Below are 13093 nucleotides of genomic sequence, written 5' to 3'. Positions count from 1 at the left end.
AAGTCTTGCCCAAAGGGGACTAATGATGTGTACATTCAAGTGGTTGGAAAATTGTGCATACAATTCAAATTTTTAATATTCATTCCTCGCGGGCAAGCTCCCAACTGAAAGCAAAAAAGTCATAAAATTACTCATATGTTGTCATTTCAGGCTGTTTTTGGATTCACTGTCATAAAATTAATTGTGAACTTTGCATATTTACCTATGCAGTGCATCATTTATGATTTCTCCTCTTGTCCAGGATTTGTGACCAAGTGCATTCAGTTATACGAAACCACAGTTGTGCGACATGGATTAATGTTGGTCGGTCCTTCAGGCTCTGGAAAGACAAAGGTAGGATACAACCTATACAATAGGACCATAACCTTACCTCATGTTTAATTAATCTACTTAACCTACATTGTGAAATATTGAGTTAATGAGATAGATTCTCATCTTTGCATTTAGTGGTACTTCTAAGGTGTACTGTTTTAAACTTTTTATAGCCAGTTTGTGAAGGAGGAGACCAGAAGTCAATCTTTATTCAGTTATAACTTTATTCATAAAGTGGCCAACATTACAAATGTTACAGGAGGGGAACTTACTTTTAAGTGGTGTTCCAAGTGGGGAGCTTGGAAGTTGCGGGGGGAAGTGGGGGGAGGGCGGGGGTGGACAGGCTAGCGGGCCCAGAAACTTCAGTCTCAGGCCTGCTAATGAAATTTAAATTACATGTAAATCGCCCCCTGAATACCTAATGCAGCTCCGCATCGATTTCCAGTGCAGAGCTGACGGCACTGGAAATCCAGTACTGGGAGACGTGCTCAGGGCTGGATGCCCAGCGTGGATTGCGCTAGTCAGGCGCCGCCTTGAATCTCCCGGCCCGCTGCACTAAAAAATCAGCGAAGTGGGAGGGGAATATTTCCCCCAGTATATCCGGGGTGCGTGGGGTCCTTGATTATGTTGGCTGCTTTTCTGAGGCAGCAGGAAGTGTAGACAGTGTCAATGGATGGGAGGCTGGTTTGAGTGATGGACTGGGCTTCATTTGCAACCCTTTGTAGTTTCTTGCGGTCTTGGACAAAGCAGGAGCCATACCAAGCTGTGATACAACCAGAAAGAATGCTTTCTCTGGTGCATCTGTAGAAGTTGGTGAGACTTGTAGCGGACATGCCAAATTTCCTTAGTCTCCTGAGAAAGTAGAGGTATTGGTGGGCTTTCTTAACTATAGCGTCCACATGGAGGGACCAGGAACAGCTTGTTGGTGATCGGGACACCTAGAACCTTGAAGCTCTGAACTATTTCTACTTCTTCCCCATTGATGTAGACAGGGGCATGTGCTCCTACACTTCCTGAAGTTGATGAATAATGGTGTTGAAGGCTGAGCTGTAGTCAGTAAATAGGAGTCTGACATAAGTGTCCTTGATATCCGGGTGTTCCAGGGTTGAGTGTAAGGCCAGGTAGATGATGTCTGCTGTGGATCTGTTGCGGCGGTAGGCAAACTGTAGTGGATCCAGGCAATCTGGGAGGCCAAAATTGATTCGTGCCATATCTAACCATTCAATGCACTTCATAACGATGCATGTCAGAGCCACTGGACGATAATCATTAAGGCACACTGCTTGGCTTTTCTTTGGTACCGGGACGATGGCCGTCTTCCTGAAGTAATTAGGGACCTCAGATTGGTGTAAAGAGAGCTTAAAGATGTTTGCGAATACCCCCATCCATGCAGGATCTGAGTGCTCGTCCGGATACCCCATCCGGGTCTGTCGTTTTCCGTGGATTGATGCCTGCAATGGTGACCCTGTGACAGGTTCATCCGAGGCTTCTGGTTTGGAGGGCGTGCTCTCACTGACCTCTTGCCCAAAACGATAGAAGGGGCCTGATTTTACCATCAGGTTGCGCCCGGTTTCTGGCACGAAAACTTGGTAAAGTCGTGTGTGAGGTGAGTAGTGCGATCCGCGCCTGCGTCCGTACCCACCTCCGCGCCCGTTCCCCCTTTACCATGCATTTAAATTGACTTAATGGACTGCATGCCCAAACTTACCAGCAGCTCCCCCTTTACCACCGCGTTCGCCCGTCCAGATTTGGCGCAAAACAGACATGGTCCGCACAGGTCCAATTCAGGCGCTCCACCTTCTGAGGAGATATGTTCCGAGCTACCGGCGGCTCTCTGACTCAGATTGGTGGTGGGGGAGGGGGGGGGGGGTGGGCGGGGGTAGGGATGTGGGTCAGATAGCTCTCTGGTGGGGGGGGGGGGGGGGGGGGGGGGAGTGAGGGAGGCGGGTCAGATGGCTGTCTGTGAGGGGGGCAGGGAGGCAGGTCAGATGGCTCTGGTGGGGGGAGGGAGGCGGGTCAGATGGCTCTGGTGGGGGGAGAGAGGCGGGTCAGATGGCTCTCTAGTGGGGGGACAGGGGAGGTCCACTGCCACTCTGCGTGTGATCGGAGGGAGGAAAGGGGGGGTCCACTGCCACTCTGCGTGTGATCAGTGGGGGGGCGCGGGGTGTCCGCTGCCACTCTGTGTGTGATTGGAGGGGGGGATGGGGGTAGGGGGCAGTGATCAGACTGAGTAGCAGAGGGGTGGGGGGATAAGCGGGTCAGTAATTTTGTGGGGGTGGAGGAATGTCTGTGGGGCCCAGGGGGAGGCAATATCCGGCCCAGGAGTGATGTGACAGGGAAGCATTTTTCTGTTTTTTTTACTGCGCATGCGCAGCTGAAGGCTCCGATTGGAACTGCGTTTCGGATGCGTTAAGCCCTGCCCACAGGCTTCTGCAGCGTGATTCAGAATTGCTGACATTTTTTCAGGCAGAGTGCGTATGGGGGTGCCTGAGAAAGGGTCTAAAAGTTAGATCTGAAACACTCCCAGTTTCAAGTCCGGCCAGCACTTAGAATTAAAATGGTAAAATAGGGCCCAATGTGTTCAGCTCATCGGGGTGGGGTGCATTGGTGCCGGCGATTTTACATGCTTCCATCTTGTAGCCTGTTATGTCTTGCAGACCTTGCCATAAGTGGTGGGAATCCGTGTGGCTAGCCTGGGCCTCTAGCTTGGTCCGGTACTGAATGTATAAACTCTCCAGCTGTTTTGTTGTCATTTGAACTCATGTCTGCAGAGCGTTGTGCTAGGCTTCCAGGTTATTAGTCCAACAACATAACCAATATGTTACCCTTCCCTATTCAACAGCTTTGAGAGAGCAGGCTGCGAAATAGATAAACGGGTTATTATCCTGAAAGGTCAGCCTTGATTGACTCTTTTATAATCATATCTATATCTGCTGGATGCCCTTGCCAATGACCAAGAATCTTTGTAGGAACAAATCTTTTGTCACCACTAAGAGCTTGATGCCAGCCATTTGTGTCCTTTCAAGCTGATTCCCTAACTTCCTGAGACCTGAAGTAAGAACCTCCAAAAACTGGAGCCCAATGCACATATTGCTGATCTGCACATTTATTTGTGCTCCCAGTCTTCAAGGACACCTTTGACATTCACCCTACAGCTGCTGTTCACTCTTGATGCTCTGCCCAAAGATATCAGTAAGAAGTCTAACAACACCAGGTTAAAGCTTTAACCTGGTGTTGTTAGACTTCTTACTGTGTTTACCCCAGTCCAACGCTGACATCTCCACATCAAAGATGTCAGAGCAGCATTGTTGTATAATTCTCACTATTTTGTGCAGGGATCTCTGACGGTACTGTGAAGGGCTTTGCTAATTTATCAGTCCAGGTATGCAGGGGCCATGGGCCCTCATGCAGCTTCAAGTCCAGCCTTGATCCCTCTGTTCATCTCATTTATGCTCATCTGTTGTCATTTCCTCATGATCCTCCTCACTGATGCTCATTGCCTCAATAGATCCTGTCTCCTCACCCAGCTTACCTTTTTTCCCCAAAGTGGATGTTTCCATACTGCTACTTAACGGATGCTTATGTGCTGGGTATGCTTCTTGCTCCTTCCTGGTGCCAGCTGCATCATCTTGGGATTTTCTGACACAAACCTAATGGAACTTGTATCAATGTAAGGTATAGAACAAATGGTTGTGCACATAGGAGCAAGATCAATATGCTATTATTACTGGTGATCAGCAGATGTTATCACCCATTACTCAGTTGATTGCTGAATTAAAAACGTTAATTGAAAGGGTCTACTTACCATGTTGAATTGACACCAACTGCAAAGCTAGTTGATTACTCAACAGCTAAATGGACTACTAAATAATTGGGCTGTGCTCTTTTACTCTGAGACATTATATGGTACCAAACCAGCTACTATTGGAAGTAGCATACAGGCACAAATGTGACTTAATGTCTTAGTGTCTTGCTATGCAAAAATGTGTCATTAAAACCACTGTCAAGCAATCAGTCACTCCTTGGTTAACATAAATTAACATTTAGTTTACTGTAGAAAGAATGAAATTCATTTAGAATATTGAAATTGCACTTGTATTTTTCTTCCCTCATTACCTAGTGTTACGAAGTCCTAGCAGCAGCACTTACAGCTCTAAGAGGGCAGATGTCAAACAGTGGTGAACATTACGAAAAAGTCTCTGTGTTTGTTCTCAACCCCAAATCCATCACCATGGGTCAGTTGTATGGGGAATTTGATCTTTTAACTCACGAATGGTAAGCACAGTTGATACATATTAAGCCAATACCACAATGAAATGTGCACTGGCTATGATACAATTTAGTATCACAGCATTGTGTCTGTATAGTATAGTAACACATTGTAGAATTACAATGCTGCAGCATAATGCAATTAGATATTTTGCTGGAAATCAAAGAAACTGATCTATTTGAATATGGAAGTCTTGTATTTTTATATGGTGTTCATGCCCTTGGTATATACTAAAACATTGTTTCCCCTGACTGAGGAATCTAGATTACGGGGCACAGTTTCAGGATAAGGGGCCAATCATTTAGGACTGAGATGAGGAAAAAAATTCTTCACTCCAAGAGTAGTGAACATTGGAATTCTCTACCCCAGAAGATTGTGGATGAGCCATCATTGAATATATTTAAGGCGGGTTAGACAGATCTGAGTTCTCTTCGGGAATCAAGGGAAATGGGGTGTGGGCAGGAATTTGGAGTAAAAGCACAAGATCAGCTATGATCATACTGAATGGTAGAACAGGTTTAGCGGGCTGCATTCTCTTTTGTTTCTATTTCTTATGTTCTAATAACTCCCCAAAGCACTTTACATCTAATTAAATACCTTATTGAAGTGTAGTCACTTCTAGCACTGCTGCCTCACAGCGTCAGGAACCCAGGTTCAATTCTGGCCTCGGGTGACTGTGTGTGTGGAGTTTGCACATTCTCCCCGTGCCTATGTGAGTTTCCTCCGGTGCTCCAGTTTTCTCCCATAGTCCAAAGATGTGCGGGTTAGGTTGATTGGCCATGATAAATTGCCCATTAGTGTCAGGGCGGATTAGGAGGGTAAATATGTGGGGTTAAGGGGATAGGACCTAGGTGGGACTGTTGTCAGTGCAGGCTCGATGGGCCAAATGGCTTCCTTCTGCATTGTAGATTCTATGAATCCATGATTTTATGATTCTAATGTGAATAAAACAGCAGTCAATTTGCACACTGCAAGTATCCTGCAAAGTATCCAATAATTTAAAGAATGACCAAATGATATATGACAGTTGAGGAAAATTTGGTCTGGACACCTGGGAGAACTTCCCTCCTCTTTTTCCAATAATTCCATGGGAACCTTTACATTCACCTGAGAGGGTAGATAAGGCTTTGGTTTAACGATTCATCCAAAAGACAGAGCCTCCAACAGTATAGCATTCCCACAGTATTGCACTAGAGTTTATGAAGAAAAGTTTTTGAATGTTGAAAAGAACAGTTTGAAGAAAATAAGCATTCGTGAATGCTAACTGTACTATGCATTTGTTGGTGAAGAAGAATCCAATCATTATACACAGCTCTTTGTCTCTTTAATAGGACGGATGGCATTCTATCATCCTTAATTCGGGGTGGAGCTGCATCCACTGACCGTGTGAAAAAATGGTACATGTTTGATGGGCCAGTTGATGCAGTGTGGATTGAAAACATGAACACTGTCCTGGATGATAATAAAAAACTATGCCTCAGCTCTGGAGAAATCATCAAACTCACTGAGGTAGATAGAAAAAAGTAATGGCCAGGATTTTTTGGCCCTTCCCGTGGTGGGAATTGTCGAAGTTGGGACAGAAAATTTGACATTGGTGAGAATTTCCAGTCCCATCACACACAGGACCGGAAAGTCCCAGCCAATGAAAATGACTAACATTGTAAGGCAATCCTATAGTTTACAGTTGGGTTATAAGACTTGTTTATAAACATAGCTGGACATTGACATTAACTCAGAGATGCATTGAGGAAGGGTGGTCTGATATCACATGGGAAATACAGAAGGAATTTCAGTGCGTCTGTCTGTGGCAATTTAATGCAACCACCTCAATATCATTTTACTTCCATTGATTGTGCAACAGTGGGCTGGATGAGGAACCGCACAGCACAATGTCAGCACCTGCATTTAAAGGGCCAATTCAAAGATGGAATTAGGAGTTGGATGTTGAAAAGAAGGAATTGGGGAAGCTTCATGATGGATTCTTGTGCATGTTACTTAATGCATTGCTGGGGTCAGTGTAGAGCTGGTGTAAGATACTGTTCTCCAACAACATGAGGATGAATCCTGCAATTGCCATAAAGGAAGCATGGCTGGAGGTGGGTGAAGAGATCAGCAGCAGTATTATGCTACCCTTCTAGATTTATCAAGGAAACATTTTAATAACCTAATCAGGTTAGGAAGGGTGAACACAGTTGTATATTTATCAACATCATGTTTTGTGCATCACCCCATCCCCTCACTATGTCTTGACAAGGCTACATCATCACATTATTCCTCACACCCACGAACATGGCAGGCACAACCTTTATTCTCTCTCTATGCATTTCCTCAAATGTCCATCTATGCATCTATCAATACCACTCATCCTTGTATTATTTAATTTAATGCCTCTCCCTAATAGTCACCCTCACAAATGCACGCCATCTATCAGGTTAAAGCATGCCTTTACGGTCACTCATAGCACCACGGAGTCATTGACCAGTGGCCTATTCTTTCCCTGTTGCAAGAGAAGACAGCACAGGATGAGACAGCATAAGAATGCAAGAGAGAGAGTGACTATTAATGAGGTCCTCCACAGATCTCATGGCTAACTGCAGTGGACGAAGCGCTGGAGATCAGTAGCATTTTAGCATCCTGAGCCTTCAGAAATTAGGAGACAGGGACCTTGAGGGTATCTGGTGACACAATTAAGTATCAACAATGTGCATGATGCACAGTACTCGGTTATGTTGACTTATTTCCATAACAAGTTAAAGTTGATCATCTTCATAATAATGTATAGTGCAGAATTCTTAGATTTCCTGTACGATTCTATTATTTTCCACCGGGGCTTTCAGACATGCAGCAGGAGTCTGTGAAACCTTGTGCATGATGAAGATTCAGAGGAATGGATTCCTTCTCATAGTGCACCATCACAGGACTCATATATCCTAGGCATAATGCATATACTTGCACTTCTTTGAGACAAGGAAGACAGATAATTAGGTTTCACCTATTTACCCACACTCTGCAGTGAGGTAAAACTGACAAGGAAAGTCTAGTAAGAAGATTGTAGCCTCACCAAGTTCCACTTAGCTGGACATGGATATTGTACACAGGGACCATCGATGAAAAGGATTATGCAGCAGAGAATGTGTTGTGTACTGGCAGGCCTTCCAAACACACTGACCATGATTACAGAGAAAAAGTGGAGACTGTCTCGAGCATGAGTTTGTTAATGTTGCAGAGGATTGTGATGATGTTTTCTTTCATGGATAGAGTGGCCAGCTTTGTGAAAGGTCAAATGCATCTGTCAATTAAATCCAGGCATGCCTCGACCACGACCATGCGCACTCTGGATGACAGCTAGTTGCCACCCTAAATAAAGTAACAGATACTTGGCCTTGGACTCATGGTGCCACACTGATCTCCACCAAAGTAATCTCCAGCAAAGTGCAGCAATAAAGTGTGGCTAGGCCATGATAAAGATGATGATGAGCGAGGCCATAGAAGTCGAGATATCACTCAAGGTACTTCCACTTGTCGCCTGGTTTTCTCCTTGTTCCTCACCAAACTCAGTCAGTACCTGACATGCTCCTATGCATCTCAAGCTTTCCCCTGCACAGCTACAGGTTGAGCAATCTTTGGTGGGACTTTATGGGCTCCAAAACCCAGATACTGTTAATCAAGCGCCTCTCAGCAGTTAGAGAATGCCTCTGAATAATTTGCCTCTACTTCTACTGAAGCTACATAGCAGTGGTAGGAAAAAGGAAAAGAAAAGTTTTGTAGTTGCACAAGAGTTGGACATGGGTATATGAAAAAAATATTATGTTGTGAAATTCTGTTCTTTAATAGAATCACAGAGATTTTATTTACTTGGTAGAACAGAACTTGAGTATTGCTGCAAAAGGAGACATACTGTTGAAACCTTTCTCTTGCGCTCATCAGGACAGGCTTAAAAATGTCAAATTCCAAAGGGAGAAACAATTTATACTGCATGAGAAAAGAGGTACTAATTGGTTGGCAGGTTAGCTCTGGTTGGTCGAGACATTACCAAGGTGAATACACCAAGGGCTATTATCCTCCATGCTTTTGTTTGTTCAAAACATAAACAATGTCTGAACATATTCCTTTTTCAGAGGACAGGCCCCTGCATATTAATATGTGTAACTATATGCAGATATAAGTGATCTACATTACGAGCCCGACTGATAATCTTAAATTGGTTGTTTGTGTCATTCTTAGTGTACTTGAGATTGTTCAGTAAGTGCTGCCCAATCGCGGAATCACATCTAATGTTGGACTACTTTTTCACCACTTTTAACTTGCTTACTGATGAATTGGAAGTTGAATTTAATGAATTAAATGAATTTGATTTAATTGCTGCACCAATTGTTGGCTGTGCTTTCAGCTGCCTTGGCCCTAGGCCCTGAAATTTCTTCTTAAATCTCTCCATCACTCTCCATCTCTCTGTGGTGTATTACAATTCTAGTCCCATTTTTGAGGTCTAATCAGGATCATGCATACTTCCTGATTAAATATCCTCAACTTCAGCTAGAGGTAGTCAGACTCAAGGACACATAACTGTTCACTAAACCTAAACATCCTCCAAAGGAAAGGAATCAGTTGAGATTATTACCTTTTCTCTGATAGCATTATTTTCAATTAGTTTTTAGCCAGATCATAATTTTCTAGCTATTATAAGGGTCATAGAACAGTACAGCACAGTACAGGCCCTTCGGCCCTCGATGTTGTGCCGAGCTTTGTCCGAAACCAAGATCAAGCTATCCCACTCCCTATCATTCTGGTGTGCTCCATGTGCCTATCCAATAACCGCTTGAAAGTTCCTAAAGTGTCCGACTCCACTATCACAGCAGACAGCTCATTCCACACCCCAACCACTCTCTGAGTAAAGAACCTACCTCGGACATCCCTCCTATATCTCCCACCATGAACCTTATAGTTATGCCCCCTAGTAACAGCTACATTCACCCGAGGAAATAGTCTCTGAACGTCTACTCTATCTATCCCCCTTATCATCTTATAAACCTCTATTAAGTCGCCTCTCATCCTCCTCCGCTCTAAAGAGAAAAGCCCTAGCTCCCTCAACCTTTCCTCATAAGACCTATCCTCCAAACCAGGCAGCATCCTGGTAAATCTCCTCTGCACTCTCTCCAATGCTTCCACATCCTTCTTATAGTGAGGTGACCAGAACTGCACACAATATTCCAAATGTGGTCTCACCAAGGTCCTGTACAGTTGCAGCATAACCCCACGGCTCTTAAACTCAAACCCCCGTTAATAAACGCTAACACACGAGAGGCCTTCTTCATGGCTCTATCCACTTGAGTGGCAACCTTCAGAGATCTGTGGATATGAACCCCAAAATCTCTCTGTTCCTCCACATTCCTCAGAACCCTGCCGTTGACCCTGTAATCCGCATTCAAATTTGCCCTACCAAAATGAATCACCTCGCACTTATCAGTGTTAAACTCCAACTGTCATTTTTCGGCCCAGCTCTGCATCCTATCAATGTCTCTTTGCAGCCTACAAGAGCCCTCCACCTCATCCACTACTCCACCAATCTTGGTGTCATCAGCAAATTTACTGACCCACCCTTCAGCCCCCTCCTCCAAGTCATTGATAAAAATCACAAATGGCAGAGGACGTAGCACTGATCCCTGTGGTACACCGCTGGTAACTGGTCTTCAGTCTGAAAATTTTCCATCCACCACCACCCTCTGTCTTCTATGAGATAGCCAGTTATTTATCCAATCGGCCAAATTTCCCTCTATCCCACACCTCCTTACTTTCTTCATGAGCCTACCATGGGGACCTTATCAATCGCCTTACTAAAATCCATGTATACGACATCAACTGCTCTACCTTCATCTACACACTTAGTTACCTCCTCAAAGAATTCAATCAAATTTGTGAGGCAAGACTTACCCATCACGAATCCATGCCGACTATCACGGATTAAGCTGCATCGTTCCAAATGGTCATAAATCCTATCCCTCAGGACCTTTTCCATTAACTTACCGACCACCGAAGTAAGACTAACCGGCCTATAATTACCAGGGTCATTCCTATTTCCTTTCTTGAACAGAGGAACAACATTCGCCACTCTCCAGTCCTCTGGCACTATCCCCGTGTAGGAAGTTTAACGACACCAGGTTAAAGTCCTACAGGTTTATTTGGTAGCAAAAGCCACAAGCTTTCGGAGCGCTGCTCCTTCGAAAGCGTGTGGCTTTTGCTACCAAATATTACCTCAGTAGGCAAATGCCCATATTACCTCAGTAGGCAGATCCCCCTCGAACTGCCTTTCAGCAGCTGTTAAACTATCCTTGATTAACAATGCTACTCCTCCACCTCTTTTACCACCTTCCCTACTCTTACTGAAACATCTATACCCCGGAACTTCCAACAACCATTCCTGTCCCTGTTCTAACCATGTCTCCGTAATGGCCACAACATCGTAGTCCCAAGTACCAATCCACGCTCCAAGTTCACCTACCTTATTCCGGATGCTCCTTGCATTGAAGTAGACACACTTCAACCCACCTTCCTGTCTGCCGGTACACTCCTCCGACCTTGATACCCTCCTCAGTACCTCACTACACTCAACACTGGCTTCTGGACTACAGCTCGTTTCCCATCCCCCTGACAAATTAGTTTAAACCCCCCTGAAGAGCCGTAGCAAATTTCCCTCCCAGGATATTGGTGCCCCTCTGGTTCAGGTGCAAACCGTCCTGTTTGTACATGTCCCACCTCCCCCAGAATGTGCTCCAATTATCCATGAAACTGAAACCCTTCCTCCTACACCATCCCTGCAGCCACGTGTTTATCTGCACTCTCTCCCTGTTCCTCAACTCGCTAGCACGTGGCACCGGCAACAAACCAGAGATGACAACATGGTTTGTCTTGGCTCTCAGCTTCCACCCTAGCTCCCTAAATTTCTGTTTTAAATCCCCGTCCCTTCTCTTACCTTTGTCATTGGTACCGATGTGTACCACGACTTGTGACTGTTCCCCCTCCCCCTTAAGGATCCTGAAAACATGGTCCAAGACGTCACGGACCCTGGCACCCGGGAGGCAAAATACCATCCGTGAGTCTCTTTCACTGCCACAGAACCTCCTATCTGTCCCTCTAACTGTCGAGTCCCCAATATCTATTGCTCTCCTGCTCTCCCCCCTTCCCTTCTGAGCCACAGGGACGGACTCAGCGCTGGAGATTCGGTCACCGTGGCTTACCACTGGTAGGTCGTCCCCCCCAACAGTATCCAAAGCGGTATACTTGTTGCCGAGGGGAACGACCACAGGGGATCCCTGCACTGACTGCTTCCTCCCAGCCCCTCTCACCATCACCCATTTATCTTCATTCTTTGGAGTAACTACATCCCTGAAGCTTCTATCTATGACCACCTCTGCCTCCCGAATGATCCGAAGTTCATCCAGCTCCAGATCCCTAACACGTCTTCAAGGAGCTGGTTTTGGATGCACTTCCTGCAGGTGTACTCAGCTGGGACACTACTGGTGGCCCTCACCTCAAACATGGTCTAATGAAACTACTCAGTAAATATTCCCCCACCAGCAGGGAATAGGAGTTGGGTTCCTTGAGTTATTGATACAGAAGACGAAGTGAGACAATTTAAATTTTAAAACACTCCGAAGTTTATTATAATAAGCAATCATGTATTTCAATGGTTATATGAAAAGTAGAAATTACAGAACTAGATAAATCCTGAAAAAGGAGCTTGCTAGTTCCTATTTCTAATAGTGAATACAAAATTTTACAAATAAAACATTTTTAAAAGAAATATTAAAGTTACCTTAAATCCCTGAGCATGTGAGACTCTGATTTCAAAACAAATTTAAAATGAATCTAATCTTATTTGAATTATGTTCAAATATTTATAGTGAATATTGACATTGTATAATTAATAATTATGTGGAAGGCATTTACTCAATTCCGAACAGACCACCCATTATTGAAAGAACCAACTGTTAGAATGGAGGTGTTCATTCAATTTCTATAGAACATAGAATAGTACAGCACAGAACAGGCCTTTCGGCCCACGATGTTGTGCCGAGCTTTATCTGAAACCAAGATCAAGCTATCCCACTCCCTATCATCCTGATGTGCTCCATGTGCCTATCCAATAACCGCTTAAATGTTCCTAAAGTGTCTGACTCCACTATCACTGCAGGCAGTCCATTCTATATTGGTTCAATTATTCATTCAATATTGGTTTGAATTTATTCTTGAAAATTGGACCTTAGAAATGGGTGTGTTTGTCAAATTTGCTTTGCCAACGTATAATGTCTGCATATGTTTCCTTTATTAATTCCACATCATTCGACCTTTGTTCCTTCACATCTCTACATCTCTCTCCTTTTAAGAAGCTCCTTAAACCAACCTTTGATCAAGCTTTTTGCCATCTTTCCTGATCTTTCCTGCTGTGGCTCTGTGTCAAAAATGTTTATATTTGTAATGCCTTGGTTAAGTGCCTTGGCTCATTTTACTATATTA

The 13093-nt window shown here is 44.4% G+C and overlaps 1 protein-coding gene across 6 annotated transcripts in view; it reads left to right on the top strand.

Moving 5' to 3' along the window:
- dnah1 (dynein, axonemal, heavy chain 1) overlaps positions 1-13093 on the top strand; it is a 510234-nt gene that overhangs the window by 294267 nt on the left and 202874 nt on the right. For all 6 annotated transcript variants that reach the window (XM_078209369.1, XM_078209371.1, XM_078209370.1 and 3 more), the window contains 3 exons: positions 242-333; positions 4433-4587; positions 5914-6091. In XM_078209369.1, the coding sequence (XP_078065495.1) occupies positions 242-333; positions 4433-4587; positions 5914-6091 (425 nt within the window). The remainder of the gene's footprint in view (positions 1-241; positions 334-4432; positions 4588-5913; positions 6092-13093) is intronic.

The sequence above is a fragment of the Mustelus asterias genome, chromosome 3 (assembly GCF_964213995.1).
Source record: "Mustelus asterias chromosome 3, sMusAst1.hap1.1, whole genome shotgun sequence".
Classification (NCBI taxonomy): domain Eukaryota; kingdom Metazoa; phylum Chordata; class Chondrichthyes; order Carcharhiniformes; family Triakidae; genus Mustelus; species Mustelus asterias.
This window is presented reverse-complemented; position numbering and strand designations above follow the sequence as displayed.